General features: G+C 39.2%; 1 protein-coding gene across 1 annotated transcript in view; it reads right to left on the bottom strand.

Annotated features, from left to right (window-relative positions):
- Nucleotides 1-10340: 10340 nt before the first annotated feature.
- Nucleotides 10341-16683, bottom strand: part of PLA2G4A (phospholipase A2 group IVA) — a 149265-nt gene continuing 142922 nt past the window's right edge. Inside the window, exon 18 of the mRNA XM_004424914.3 lies at nucleotides 10341-12408. Coding sequence (XP_004424971.1) covers nucleotides 12277-12408 — 132 coding nt within the window. The 3' untranslated portion in view covers nucleotides 10341-12276. The remainder of the gene's footprint in view (nucleotides 12409-16683) is intronic.

The following is a 16683-nucleotide window of genomic DNA, read 5'->3' as shown; positions in this document are numbered from 1 at the left end:
CATATGTGCCTTCAAAAAATAAATTTATCCTTTTAACTGTCCATGCATTACCCCACACCAACAATATTGTGCCAATCTCTAACATGTGCTGCCGGGTACGTGGTCACCAGACAAAATATGTGGTATGATGACTCTTTAAAAAAAAATGTAGCTCTTGAACACCTCTGATCATCAGGGAAATGCAAACCAAAACCACAGTGAGACCCCATCCCATACCTATTAGGATGACTACTGTCAAAAAACCCAGAAAACAACAAGTATTGGGGAGAAAGTGGAGAAACTGGAACCGTGTGCACTATTGGCATGAATGTAAAATGATGCAGCTGCTATGGAAAACTGTATGGCAGTTCCCTAAAAAACTAAAAATAGAATTTCTATATGATGCAGCAATTACAGTTCTGAGCACATACCCAAAAGGATTAAAAGCAGGGTCAAAAAATACTTGTACACAACGTTCATAGCAGCGTTATTCACAATAGCTAAAAGGTGGAAGCAACCCAAGTGTTCATCAACAGATGAATGGATAAACAAAATGTGCTATCTACATACAATGCAATATTATTCAGCCTTAAAAAGGAAGGAAATTCTGTCACATGCTACAATATGGATGCATCTTGAAGACATGCTGAGTTTAATAAGCCAGTCACAAAAGAACAAATACTATATGATTCCTCTTAATTGAGCTTCCTAGAGTAGTCAAATTCAGAGAGACAGAAAGTAGAACGGTGGTTGCCAAGGGCTAAGAAGAGGGGAGAATGGTGTGTTGTTGTTTAACGGGTATAGAGTTTCAGTTTTGCAAGATGAAGAGTTCTGGAAATTGGTTGCACAACAATGTGAATGTACTTACAACTACTGAACTGCGTAGTTAAAAATGGTTAAAATGGTAAATTTTATGTTATGCATATTAAAATAAATTTAAAAAATTTTTTTATGTGACCTATTTCCTATTGACTACCAATGTCACGGAAAAAGAAATCCAGGGGACAGGTTACAGCTACAGGGCAAGAGAGTTAAGTGCACTCCTACTGGTATTACTGGGGCTCCTATTCCTTGAGACCTAGGTGGTGACAAGATCTAGTTGGTGTTTATTCAGATATGTGTACCCAGCAAATGGAGAAATCCTCAGGTCTCCTTTCCTTCTCTGTGTGTGTCCAAGGAACCCACCCTGAATTGCTGCTGAGAAATTCCAACTTCTCTGGAAAAAGTTACAGTTCTTTATGCCCAAGGTCAAGGAGACTTTTCATCATAGTAATACAGGATTTTCAGCTGAATTTAGATGACTGAACACCTAGAGGATGTCCTTACTCATTTAAGCATACTGCTTCCTCTAGCTGTAACAGGACCAAGTTCTCCAGGGGCCAGGCATTAGTGTGCTCTTCTTGTTGGTCCACAATGTTTGACCTCCTTTCCCTAGAAGAGAGGCTCGCTGGGGGTAGGCAGGGGGAGGGTGCTTCATGGCTGATGTAGTGAAATCTAATGGTTGTCTTCAGCAAGTGATGCTTGAGGGCAAATATTAAGACTGTGTCCCAGTGAGAATACTGAAATTGAGGTACAATCATATGTTCAAAGTCATATGCACTTGAAATGCATTTCAGGAGGCAGGGAATTAAGCCATCCCTAGGCCAGAGAATAATAGTAGCCCTGTTACTGAGGACTAGTGAATTAGTGGTGTATGTCTGCAAATAATCTGAAGCTAGGAGGAAAATGCCCACAGGGAGACTTGGGTGAATCCAGTTCCAATGTTCACGTGCGTAGAAGAGCTATGGGACTGGTTTAGGCTGAACAATGAAGAAAGATATTTACTCTCAACACTCCTCTATGTTGAGGTAAATTTCCCATTTAATCCAGGTTATCTATGATTATAAACGATGGATTATTCACTTATTCATTAAATCATTCATTCAGAAAAAATATATTAACTCCTTCTACGTGTCAGGATCTATGCTAGGAATGAAGGATATGTCAGTAAACAAGAAAAAGGAGATCCCTGTCCTCACTGAGTCTAGATTTTAATGGGGGAGACAGGCAGTAAACAAATCAAGTAGTTATTAGTGAAATAAGAAAATGGAAAGGAGGATAGAATTGTAAAGTGCTCTTTTAAATCAGGGATATCTCCTTCAGGAAGTAACGTGAGCAGGTGAGCTTCAGATCCACTTCTTTATAAAAGAGTTCAGTCACTCATTCAATCAACAAATATTTATTACACATCTGCTATGTGATAAGCCTTGGGGAGCTTAGAGACAAAAAAGCGAGACAAATATAAAAACAAAAGAATTATGTAAATAACTAAACAAATATAAAGTTTAATAAATTTTATGAAGGTAAGTTAAAAAGTGCATTCAATATTTAAATTAGGGAGTTAGAGGAGGAGGTAAAATGTTAACCGAAAGATTGTTTAAGCTGGTGTGAGAGGAAGAGAGGAGCAGAGAGAGCTCCAGGCAAAGGAAACAATGTGAATGAAGATTCTAAGATCAAAAATTGTTGATACTTTCAAGGATTTGAGAAACAGCTAGTGTGGCTAGAGGGTAAAAGTGGGAGAGAGAGACAAATTGAGACACGGGCAGGAACCAGATCATGCAAGACCTTATAAAGGAATGTTAGGTATTTTCTTCTAAGTACAGGAAGAAGCCATTGCTTTTGCAGGTGGATTCTAACTGAAAAGACAGCGGCTGAAGAGGGAGGTGAATAACCTTGACTTGAAGGCCAAAAGAGGAGTGTTTCAAAGCAAAAAGAAAAGGAAATGTTTAGCCATGCCAATTAAAACTTTTTAAATGAATCGCTTTAATTATGTATTTTTCTGATTACAAAAGTAGCACATGCAAATTCCACAGATATATGACTTAAAGAAATCCTCCTATGATTGTATCCCTTTCTCTTCATTCAAACATTACCAAGATGCTAATACTTGCTAATACTTACTATAACTTCAGACAGATTTTTTTCCTAGTACAGATGATATACATACATTTTCATCATAAATACATCATTTTTAAGCAATTGGATCTTTTATAGATACTGTTATTATTACCAACATTTTTTTTTTGCTTAATAAGAAAAAAATCCTAACCAACTTCCCATTTCAAAACACATAAATGCTTATTCTTTTTAATGGTGGTAGAATATATCCAAGGGTCTTCATCTTTGTATCTTTAAGTTTATAGCAATCTAAATGATTTTGTCACCAATAGAAATCACAAATATTTTCATATCACATCAAAGTTGTTGAAGATATCTGGAAATAATGTGTATATTCATCACTACTTGGAAATTGCTATAGTTATTGGACCACTGCTAGATCTTTTTATTAAATGTGTTTGTAAGGAAACACATATTTGCTTCATAAATTTGTTTCCTTAACATTTTTTTTTTTTTTTGTGAGGAGGACTAGCCCTGAGCTAACATCCTATGCCAATCCTCCCCTTTTTTCTTGAGGAAGAGTGGCCCTGAGCTAACATCCATGCTCATCTTCCTCTACTCTATATGGGACACTGCCACAGCATGACTTACCAAGCGGTGCGTTGGTGCGTGCCGGGATCCAAACCTGCGAACCCCAGGCTGCCCAAGCATAGCGTGCGCACTTAATCGCTTGCGCCACCGGGCTGCCCCGTCCTTAACATTTTGATAACTTGTTTCAATATAATTGGTTCCTCTGTAATACTATGTATTTCTTTTTATCATTTAGAGTCATTATTCTGAAAACGTGTCCATAGGCATGATTAAACCGCCGAAGGGGTCCGTGAACCTTTAAACCCCTGGAGTGGAGATGTGGGGGTCTTTGGGCAATACACATGGAGGTGTTCAAAGTAGATAGGATGTGGCATCTGAGTTCCAGGTGCGTTCAACCAAAAAGAACTCAGTTAGGAGCTGGAATAACTGATGGGTCCACTTAAGAAAAGGTTAAGCTGACTATGAGGTACTAGCTAAACGGGCCAAAATTTAGGAAAGTGCCCCAGCAGAGGCAGAGAGGTGGAATGCAGCCGGTTGACTAGCCAGAAGTCTAATTTTACTAACTGGGTAGTTTCGGCAGGAATTAGGGGGATGCCGAATTTGGAAGCATGCAGGTTTCCCAGGGCTAACTGGGGTAAAATAATAGTTCCAGAAACAACTTGTCATGGATGGTGACTCTCCTAAGAGTCATCATTCAACAAATATTTTCTGAGTAGCTATAAGATACAGACATGGGGAAGATGAACCCCTTGACCTTTCAGCATATTGAGTATGATAGATAAGAAAATCAAAGTTTATTTTATAAAGTTTATGGTTGAGGCTTTTCCAGGATGTTTTGTGAATACAGAAGAGGAGCATATAAATAAACTTGATGGATTAAGACGGAAGGAATGTCCTACAAGAGATATAATTTTTCCACTGTACAGAGCACTCTCTTCTCTTGGCTTTAATGACTACCGACTTCCTGCGGGAACCTGGCCTAACCACCTGCATAGCCTCCAGGGTGGCGGGAACCCACCCCCCAATATAGTTGGATACTGGGGCTACAAAGAAAATACCCACCCTAGAAAGCAGTCCAGTGACCTGGAGCTCTGCATTCAGTGGGAACATTGCTCCTTGGGTATTTTAGGGCTTGCGATTTGGCATAGGCCTTGTCCCCAAAGTTCTGTCCTGTGACCCAGCCTCTCCAGAGCCTTGCCCAGTTCCAGATCCTTAGCCCCCTCCACAGCTTGGCATGGGCGTGCGCAGTACATAACCCCTCAGCAGACCTGCGGAAGGTATCCTGCAGGTATCTGCAGGCCTGTGGAGTTGGTGCCAGGCCTTAACCACTTGCATAATCTCCAGTGAGGAGGGGCCCACTCCTTGAGTATCACAATGAAGGGGCATCTATAAATTGGTGATAGTCAGTCCCCATTTGGACTTGATGCCTGACCAGGTCCAGGCTTCTCCAGCAACCGGGGCTCCCAGGTGTCTCTTATTAGATGAAACCCCAATCAGCCTGCCCACCCTGCCCTGCCCTGGCAAGGCAACCTCTATCCTCCAGCTCTACCTTCAGGGAGAATATGCACATTTGTGTAGTTTAGGGCTTGGAAATAGGCAGATGCCTTGTGTTTCTAAGACGGTGCTCCTGTGATCTGGCCTCTCCCGACCCATGCCCCGTCCCAGATCCCTGGCTATCCTGCGCTGTGTTGCTCTTGCATGTGCAGATAGCACTTCAGTAGGCTTTGGGTAGCCGGGGCCTCTAGGCCTGTGGAGCTGGGGTCTGGCCCCAACCACTTGCATATTCTGCAGTGTGGAGAAGTGCCACTTACAAAAATCACCCTGATGTGGCAGCTGCAAATTGGAGACAGTCCCATTTGACTTGCTGCCTCACAGGGGTCCCAGTAATCACCCTTAGACAGCAGTTGCAAATTGGTAACACACAGGGGCCGACCCAGTGGCATAGCGGTTAAATTCGCATGCTCCGCTTTGGCCCAGGGTTCACAGGTTTGGATCCCAGATGTGGACTGATGCATTGCTTGTCAAGCCATGCTGTGGCGGCGTCCCATATAAAGTAGAGGAAAATGGCCACAGATGTTAGCCCAGGGCCAATCTTCCTCAGCAAAAAGAGGAGGATTGGCAATGGATGTTAGCTCAGGGCTAATCTTCCTGACACACACAAAAGAAATTGGCAACACTCAGTCCCCATTTGGACTTGTTGCCTAATGGGTTCCTGGGCTTCTCCAGCAACCAGGATCCTGGGTGTGGATGCAAACAATCATTAATCATTCTATTGCAAAAGAAGAGAGAGTTTTATTCAAGCCTTACTAAGGATTATAGCCCTAGAGTCACAGCCTTCACAAGGGAAGAAAGCATTCCAGAGAAGAGCGATTTCCAGCACAGTTTTATGCCATTTCAAAATAAAGATACATACGTCAAGTATGACAAGGGTACATTCCTTCTAGGGTTCAAGGAGGTATTTGTTACAGATTAGCAGGTACACAGCATTCCTTCAACACAATTCTGGTGTCGTAGGAAGGGAAGCATTGATCTCTATCTTCAAAGAGTACATTCTTTACCTTAGGTTAAAGCAGGCGTACAAGGTATGTTTGACAGGCCATAAGTCAAGCTTCTTTGGGTTAAATAAAGTTCAGGCCAAACCAGGTTCAAACCAGAATGGCTTCCCCATAGACTGGAAAACACAAAAAATTTTTCTTATATCTTGGGTGTCTCTTATTAGATGACACCCCACACAGCCTGCCCTGTCCCCCCATGGCGAGCAGGCCAGTGTCTTCCAGCTGTGCCTTCAGGGGGAATATGTGCATTTGTGCAGTTTAGGGCTTGGAATGGGGCAGATGCCTTGTGTTAGGAAGAGGTGTGGACAGTAGCTTAGATGATGGGTTTCAGCACATGGTAATGGTTAGAACTCCACCTAAAATCTCTCCCTCTAACCAGTTCCTCCACCTATAATTTCAGCACCATAGATTTCTTCCCATAGATTAACAAGCATTCTCATTTAAAATGCAAACAGAACTCTAGAATTATATACTCTGAGTTGGAAAGCACTGTCAAGTCATCTAAACTGTCCCCCACTAGCAAATCAGTCTCCTGAATTCACATTCTGTGAACATACGAATAACCCCAGTGAAAATGAATGTATTCACATCATAGATTTTATTCCCTTTTTTGAACAATATAATTGGTAGAAACTTCTTCCCTATTTGGAGCCACACACAATGTAATTTCTCTTTCACCAGAAACCTAGTAGTGGTTTTCAAGTCCTATGCCAATTCTAACCAATCGGTATGACTGACCTGGGGCACTGTGCCCAGCAGGAATCTGCATCTGCATCCAGATTCATCGTGAAGAAGGATGATTTAATGGCTACGTCTGTCACGTATTCTGGAAGGGAGAGTGGCAACATACAGGATATGTATTTTCATTGCAAACAGACTATTTGCAATAGTCTGTACCACCTGTGTATTAAGTGATTCTCATATAAACACCTAATCCGTGGAAGAATCTTAATAAAAGTCTTTTGAGTGGATTCAAGACATTGTTTCTAGCCCCCCATGAGTCATTTTTCCTTGGACATTCTAGACAATGTCTACCTTAAAATCTTGAAGCTATAGTTCTCCTTTCCCACTGCACTATAGGTTTATTAGATTTCAGTGCAGGGTTCTCCATTTGTTCTCGTTAAATTTTATCTGATAAGATTTAGCTTGTTGCAACATATAAAAAAATTCACTTGTCAAAATATGAGATTTTAGGGGTTTATAAACTCAATATGTCAGTGGAATCATGCCAAAACAAATCCTAAAGTAATATTAAAATGCATTGAAAGATATAGAATCCACAACAAGGAGGTAATAAGCTTACTCCAGTAGACAAATCACTTGTCTCCTAAATCCTATTTGAAATTCTACTTATCTTTTAAGGTTTAACCTAAGTCAAGTCTCCACAAAAATTTCCCTTATTACCCTACTTCTAACGAATCGCCCTCACGGCAATTTGTATGTACTGTAGTCGTTCAGTATCTGCAGGGGATTGGTTCCAGGACCCCACCCTCCTAACCTACCCTCCTCCCCACGGATACCAAAATCTGTGGAGGCTCAAGTCCCTTAATTGGCCCTCCGTATCCATGGTTCCGCATCCAAGGATACAGAGGGCCGACTGTACATAATTTTTGGCGTTTGTCATTTCATGAGTTTTATTTTCTTTGTATCTTTAACTGGTTTGTAAACTCTTTAAAACAAGAATCTGGTCTCATGTACTTTGGTTTCTGTCTTAGGTCAAGTTATCTAGAAACAGAGACTGAGATGAAGGTTCTTTTGTAAGTAGTAAGATGGAGTATTCTTTGGTGAGCCAGTAGAGAAGAAAGGAGGATAACACAAGAAGAGAAGCTAGACAAAGAAGTGGGTTTAGTTGAAGACTTACCTCAGCCTGATCCCAGGGAGAACTTGGGAGCAGGAAAAACAGCAGAGAATCATCCCATCTTGAGAGCAGGCAGCCTTTTGTAGCCCCACATCAATCAGTCATTGGTTGCAGGTCTCCCCCAAGAGGAAGTTATAACAGCCCAAGCATAGCGCCAGCTGAAGGCAGTTCTCAGGAGAAGGATGAAGCTATGGGCTTTCAGCAGCCAATACTCACAGCAGCTGGGGGATGGGTGCTCCTACCAAGCAAAGAGGATCTGAGCAGAACCAACAGTTCCTGCTGCAGTTTCCCTCCAGAACCACGCATGGCATCTCACACACATTGGGATACAGCAAGTGTCTACTCATCTGCATTGTTCAAAGAGTTAACCGAAAAAGCAGCTTTTCTATTCACCAAAATTTTTATTATTGGCTGTTACTTATTTTGCTCTTACATTTATGCAGCCAATCGTTGCATTAATTGGATTCATAATTTTTGTATTAAAGTAATAGAAGGAATACAAAAATCACTAGGATGTCGTAAAGCTCTATCCCTTAAAATATTCGGTGAAAGCAATTTTATAGGATTTTTAGCCTATGATTTATTTTTTGGCTTTTATTCAATATACAAAAGGTAGGATTTGCATTGATGAGCTATAAAAAAAATTAAAAGAAAACATGGATATGAAAAGGGGCCCACTCATGTAAATTTAATTTTTTGAGAATCCTCCGAGATTCTATTGCCAAAATTTTAAGTAATATTAACATTTCGAAACAGTGTCAAGCTTTCAGAAAAGTTGCAAGTAGAATTTGAAGAGATTTTTTTTCTTTTGTGAGCCATTTGAAAGTAGGTTGCCAACACGATGGCCTATCACCCCGAAAACTTTAATGTGTATTTACTGCAAATAAGGATAATCTTCTACAGAACCACAATACAACAATTGAAATCAGATATTAACATTGTTACAGTACTAGGATCAAATCCTCAGAACCCATTTACGTTTCAACAATTGTCCCAATGACGTCCTTTATAGCAATAAGAATTCAGGTCAGTCACATGTTACCTTCACTTCTCATGTCTCTTTAGTCTTCTTTAGTCCAGAACAGTTCTTTAGTCTTTCCTTGATTTCCCTGACCTTAACAATTTTGAGCATTATAAACAATTATGCTTGGAATTTCCCTCAATTTGGGCTCGTCTGATACTTATTCATGAAGAGATTCAGGTAATGCATCTTTGACAGGACTATCAGAGAAGTGATGCTGTATTCTTCTCACTGCATTCCGTCGGGTGGGCATGATTTCAATTTGTCCTATTACTGATGATATTCATTTCGATTACTTAGTGTGCCAAGTTTTTCCACTGTAAAGTTACTTTTTCCCTTTGTAATTAGTAAGTATTTTGTAAAAGGGTGTACTTTGAGATGATACTGTAAATATCTGATTCCTTATTAAATTATCAACTTATTTATCTATTCATCAAGATAGAGTCATGGGTTCCTATACTATTCAATGAGTCACAGCCTATTACTACCATTATTTATTTTAATGCTCCATTTCCTCAAAAGAGCCAGTGGGTGTCCCTTCAAGATGGATCCTGTGTCTTTTTGACATGTTCCTATCATTCTTTGAGCACTTCCTTGCTTTCTGGCAAAATAAAATGTCTAGGATCATTTTATACTTTTTTTGTCCCAGCCCTGGAATCAGCCACTTCTCCAAGGAGCCTAGGTTTCTTTTAGTATATAACAGGATTTAAAAGCCAAGATCTGGGCACCAGGTGTGCTCCTCACTCCTGGGGTGTTCTGCTCCTAGGCCCTCTCACTGACGGACCTAGGGAGTATATATACATATTATATACATCCATAAGTTCATATTGATGCTTTAAATTCCAATCTAACACCACAGAACGCATTCTGGTTTTCTTCATTTCCATATTTGTAACTCCATTCTTAGTGAGAAACCCCGCTCCCATTATATTTAATATACTTAATTATTTGATCAATCTCCCTGTACGTAACCAATATACATTGTCAGTGTCACTTTCTTCCTCTGCCTGGATGTCCTCCTGACGCTGCTCAGGTTCTGACATCCTGTCTGATTCATTGTGGCTCCCTGACCACCACCATCCCTGCCTACCTGTCTCTGCCCCACCTAATAGTTTTATGATCAAATAGTTTAGGAAATAAAAGGAGAGGAGTATTTTATCTTGTAGAAGAAATGAAATACATATATATGTGTATATGTACACACACGCACACATACACACACACTAAACTTTTATCTGATTTATTTATTACTTACCAAAAAAAGTAACCTGAAATTGGTCAGATTGTACAAGGATGAAGTAAAGTAGCGTCCCTGTCATGGGCATGAACAACAAGCAAATTGGAAAGGTGTCCTTATGGCAAAAGGCAAAGAGCTCAGCCCAAATTGCTGGGGCATGTAGACCTTTTGGGAGAAGACTAAGAGGACATCTCACTTATCGTTCATTCATTGAGACAGAGAAAGAATGAAAAAAGTAATTTATAGATTTAATTTGCCATCCAAATGTGTTTTTATAAAATCAGAGCTCTAGCAAATACAGAAATGAACAAATTGGCAATGCTGAGTTAGACAAGAAGCCTCTGCTATTGTAGTTAAGAAACTAAAAGCATGGGAACAAAGGGAAGGCTTTATAGGCTTTATCATTCCAGCTTTATAATCATTAGTCTTTAAAGTGTTCATCTAATTAGTTTCTAGGAAGCACTGTAGATTGTGATACAAACGCGACAAGATCAAGGGCATAGGACTCTGGCTGACATTACCTTTAGTAACCCTGGGCAAGTCTCTTAACTTCTCTGGTCTTGTTATTTTACAGGGGTATTTTGAAGGACAAATTAATTATAAACAGTATTGCCATGTTTAGAACAAATAAGTGAAAAGTAAGTTTTTGTACCTCCCACTCTGCTCTGGGCACATTGGTCTCTTCTCTGTTCCTGGAATGTGCTTGGCGCTCCACCTCAGAGCTTTTGCATTTGCTGTTCCCTCTGTCAGGAATGCTCTTCCCTTGAACATCCACAGGTCCTGCCCCCTCAGCTCCTTCACATCTTTACTCTGACGTCACTGTCTCATTACGATCTGCCTCAGGACCCCATTTAACATTATACACCCCCAACACTTCCATCTCCTCCCTTCCCTTTAATTTTCTCCTCAGCACTTATCACTAACATTCTAGAAACTTATTTATCTTGTTTATTGTTGGTCACCTCCACTAGAATGCAAGGTCCTTGAGGGCAGACACTTTCATCAGTTTTGTCCCCTGCTGTATTCCCAGGTCCTGCAACATGTCTGATGGCCTGGAGTGGGCAGTCATTTGTCATATGCATAAATCAACCAATGAAACAATAAACTTTCAAGCGTTCTCTTCTTCTTTAGTATTGTCTTTTTGTCTTTCTTCACAGGAAGAAATGTAAATGAAAGGTCACAGAAAAAAAGACAAATGAACAGAGAGCTTAAAGAAAAGTAATTCAGAAAATAAGAATGAGGAAGCCCTTATGTTTATAACACCAACTCGGAACTTAGCAGTTCAACAGTAACAGAAGCCACGGTCATGTGATACAGACTGTCCCTATGACAAGTCTTGCAGATACAGCCCTTGCCATTCTTCTGGGTTTTTCTCTGAGGTCACCTACTCCCTGGTGGATAAACAGTCCAGCATAATATCAGCAAAGTAAAATGTTAAACTAGAAGTAGTTACATCTTTTTTCTACTTGCTGAATAAATACATACCATTTGCTAAACAAATTATACATACTTTCTCTTTTAAGAAAAATAACCATGATTTAAAATGGTAAGTTTCACATTTGAGTTTAGGATTAAGAACTTTTGTGTTTGAAAGCCATGGATCTAAGAATCTTTCATGGTAACAGTGCAATCAATATCTCATTAAGAATAATAAACAAAAACCCAGTTGTTATCTCATGCTAATTTGCATATAGATTTATTTCATATATGTATGAAATGCATATATAAATAAAAAATAGTGTTGTCTCATGACATGAATAAATCCAGTCAGTGAAGAACAGTCACACACAATGCAAAATCTTACTTATTGAGACTGAACTATTAAATATTCTAAAAAGGAACCACATTTTTAAAAAGAGGACACATAAGACAGTTGGTGAGGAATGTCTAAAAATATAGTATATGTCCCCACATTTGCATCAGGAAACTCATACTGACAGAAAATGCAGCTAAGTATATTTTTGCATCATCATTATCATCTGTCAACCTAACAAACTTATAAGGGTATTATTCTCATGCAGCTAAATCACTGCACCTTGGAGTATCAGCCAGTCTGTTGTGATCAGTACTGTTATCTGTACTGTGCTCGTCAATCCAGTTGTCATGGAATTTCAAACTGTCTCAGCATCAGAAATTACTGCCCTTTCCAGTACCCAAACTATGCTGTGGGTTTGTTTAGAAACTCTTTGTTGAAGAATCTTCTTGCTTCAACATTACTGAGGGAAACAGAGCAACGAGACGGATTCTGTCTTCTATATTCAATGCTTTCAACAATGGCATTCTTTATCACCTGCAAATAGAGGCAAAAGATGTATAATTATTGCTGCTCTCAACTCATTTAAACATTGGTTTGGTCAAAACAAAACTCTAGTTAGTATTTTTATTATAGAATTCCTTTTAAAATAGAGAGAGAAATCTCTAAGTCATGCATGTGTATATTTAATTCACCATCCCACCATTCTACTCTTGTTCAGCTCATATCTAGGTACTCTTCCTTCTCCCACCAGAGAAAGAACTATTCTGGGAGTGTTCCAGACTTTGTGCTGATAAAATTGGGAATAAAATAGTTGTAACACGGTAAATTTATCTTCATTCTGTCCCTCATGGAGAAGGTGATAAGAGGGAAGAAATAAGTAATTACTAAATCTAGAATTTGTGTTTTTCAGTTTGTGAACAAGTGAAAATGAGGGACCACAAAGAAGTAAAAGACTTTCTCTGAGCCCAGTCAGGAGAGAAGGCATTGCTGAAGAATTGCCCTGTTTCCTCAGCTAAACAGATCCGGGTATAAAACATGGATGTCCTCTATCTAGAAAACACCAGGCTTTGTGATTTTATTGATGGCTATATTTCATTCAGAATAATCTTTAATGGTGACTAAAACCTCTAAGAATTGCTATTGCAATTATCATATACTTTTTCTGGTGTGACGTTAACCTAGTTAGGAACTTTTAGAAAGAAGAGAAAATTTGGAATTTGGTTGAAGCACTTATTGCAGAGCAATGGGAATGCGCTTTGGAAGAGAGGCCTGGATGGTAATCTTGGCTCTGCTGCTGTTTTGAAATGCTGTCAAAATCAGGAAGACTCTATTCCTCAGGACAGGACTACAGGATTTCATCTAATGACCAATAAGATAGAAGTTTCAGGGCACAGAAGCAAGTCATAGGGATATTCCACAATTTCCTTTATTCTCTATCCCAGGGCTTATTAAGCAACATTAAGGTATTATCCACATGCTTTTCAGCCCTCTGCCATGGGTAGGAATACTTGGCAAGTCTGAACAGTTTAGGAACCCATTGGCCCTCTCCCACCCAGATCTGGTGTGGCCCACTTGGCCATGGAGATGCGTGCACAGAGGCTTTTTCCCATTCCCATGTCCAATCTCACTGGGCAAGCTGGGTTCAATGCCTGGAGGCAAGAGATGTGTGACCTCGGTGACCTGGGTGGTGCTAACATGCGATTAATATTCTGTGACTTTATGTCAGGCCCAAGAGGAAGGCCCCTCTATTCTCTAATACCAACTTCAAACAACAAGTGGTCATATTCTAGAAAGAGGGATTTATCACAGGAATGCAACACATTTATGGCTTTATGATTTTTTTCTTTTATATATATATATAAAATTGTCTTCTAGGAAAATGGGCTCAAATGTTACTGAGTCTTTTAAGTAAAGCAGATATTTGCTGACCCCATTTTTCCCATGAGTAAGGGAAACATAATTCTATGGTGACAGAAGAAGCTTCGGGCCTATGACGGAGACCCTGATTGAGGGCCTTGACGAAGGGCCTCCAGGCACAATCACTTCTTGGCTGTGTGAGATCAAGGGAAATTAGCTTAATCCTCGAGTCTGTTCCCTCCTTTTAAAAATGGGAATTATAATACTAATCTTGGCTTTTGTAGGGATTGGAGATCATTTATATAAGCGCTTTGCACAATGCCTGGCACGTAGGAAACATTGCATAACTAGTATCTATTTATTGTTGTTATTTTTAAATTGACCATATGTGAGGAAATTTAGGAACTTTACATTAGATATGAGGCTATAAAGCTTACTAGAAATAAACACACCAGGTATAGCCAATAGCGGTCTTATTATATGGTAAACGTCAGCAAATCAATTCTGCTGTCAGACACGTCCTACTAGATCTTCTTTCGATAATCTCCCTGCCTTTCTAGAGATCACGTCAGCAAGTTTCTCAGTTGGTTTCTCCTTCGCCATAGCAGCATGAGACACATCAACCCTCATTGCAGAGAAGTACCCAAGTAAAATAAAAAATTAATTATTTACTTCCAAAACACCTAAAAATCTTTAAAATATAAAAAACCACAGGTTAAACTATACTGATAATGACTGCTGTCAATTCCTTTATAATAAATTCACAAGCACAAAAAAATCAGCAATGTCAGTATCATGAACTGGTGGATTTATCATAATTTGACCTTAGCAGGGGTTTCTAGTAAACAGGCTATTCTTATAAAGGAAAATGAATATTTATGTTTACAACTCTGAAAAGTCCAAATCATATGCAATTAGGATGTGCAAGCAGAACCACTAGGTGGCATATTAACACTATGAAACTATTAACTAGGTTTTTCAGATTACTGCAGAGAATACCCAATTGCTGTGATTTATAATTCCATGATATAAACAGAAGAGACTAAACTCAGTACTATATCAGTTGCTAAATTCTAACCTTCCAGCATGATACATGGTACAACTAGATACATCCAAAAAGGCAATATGTGAATTCTGAGTCTCCCTGTTTTTTAAATTATATTAGGAGTAATCTTAAATAGTGTTTATATCCAATTTCCTCTTTCATTCTCCCCTGAAATTCACTGAGGTTCCAAATCCTTCCTGTGAGTGTTATCCTTGCCATCACCCGCATATCTCAACCTTCTCCATCCCCACTGCCCACCCCTAACTCTGACCCATGTCATCTTGCACTTGTGCCATTCAATAGCTTCCTAATTGTTGATCCAGATCCCTTCAATCTTTGGCAATAAAACAGAGAATAAGGAAAGAAAACATGTAAAATGTGTTCTTCCCCTCAAAAGGGACAAATTTAGAGATGTGAGATTATGAGCAATCCACAAGCAAATACTGAGTTCCCACAACAGAACATTTTAAATGAGTCCAAAGAGGAAGTTACAGTATATTTTGAGAGAGAAATAAAAATTACAAATGTAAAAGAACACAAGAGGACATTCTGGTCTAAATTACTGTGAATTTGTTGGCTAATGTCTGCCTTTCCAATGAAAACCGAAGTGTCACGAAAGCAGGGACCTTGTTAGTCATGATCTCAGCACTTAGGACACGGAAGGGTAACAATAAATATTTGTAAAATTAATGAATGCACAGAAAGTGTTCATTGGAGGTTGAATGAAACAGGATAAAGTTCAAGTCATGGGGACAATGAGACTTGAGTTGAGTTGAAGGACAGGCAGGATTTTATAAGTGGAGTGGAAAGACTGGGCATTCTCAGTAGAGGGATAATCTTAGAAAAAGGTTGAAGATGGAAGGTCACGGCATGTAGAGGAACATCTGGGAGTTGGCCTGGCTGAAAAGGAAGCTGTGTTTGGAGAATACTAGGGAATAAAGCTGCTTGAGAGATAGATGGTTCAAAAGCGAGGAAAGAGTGAGAAAAAAACCTGTGGCCCCATCTCAGCTCCTCACCTAACTGTGACTTCCAGCAATCTGCTAAATAATCCACGATTCAGTTTCCTCACATATAAAGAAAAATCCTACCTCATACGCTAGTTTTGAGCATTCAATATTTGAGAGAGAAATATTAGGCTTATATTAAGCACTTAAAACTTTTTCTTATTCTTTTTATTTTGTACATTATTTATCTTTAATTCCTAAAACAGTACCTGGCACAGTAGATAATAAATATGGGTTGAATTAAGAACAAATAAGATGAAAAGAGATTACAGGCAGCATTAAAAGTAGATGAATTTGGGCCTAATACATTAGGCAATGGTACATAATAAGCTTCTAAATTATTTTTAAAAAGATAAAAACCTTAACTCGTACCCAGACACTCTTATCATGATGATGAAATACCAATAAATTAAGAATTAAGTACCAGTACTTCTGGATATGTGCTTTTCCTCAAATTAACATCTAATATTTAATGCTTTATAGAATTGTTTGAGAAAGAATTTTAAAAGCTCATTATTATGCATCATTGGCATATGCTGAATAAACTGACACATAAAAGATTCTTTGAATATGCCTACTGAATTAATAAATCAGTGAGTGCGACTGCATAACAGTACATTTTCCTGTGATAGCTGAATCAATGAGGTCCTGGAGAAGATATCTCGGAAGGCATAGTCCTTCCAGATCAAAGCAGTGGGTTATGAGTAGAGCACGTGGCCACACTACCTGGCCAGGTATACATTGTGTAGAGATTTTCCACGGTCAGGAACTCTGACAGACCTTGTCTTCTGACACTTGCTACCCCTCCTCCTATGACATTAAACTCTGCAACAGTTTCAGCCAATAAGTCATTGACATTTTAAAAATCATTCAAGAAAATTTTATTGCTTATTTATTTTAGGT

This window comes from Ceratotherium simum, chromosome 2, assembly GCF_057802395.1.
Source record: "Ceratotherium simum simum isolate JZ-2026a chromosome 2, ASM5780239v1, whole genome shotgun sequence".
Lineage (NCBI taxonomy): Eukaryota > Metazoa > Chordata > Mammalia > Perissodactyla > Rhinocerotidae > Ceratotherium > Ceratotherium simum.
This window is presented reverse-complemented; position numbering and strand designations above follow the sequence as displayed.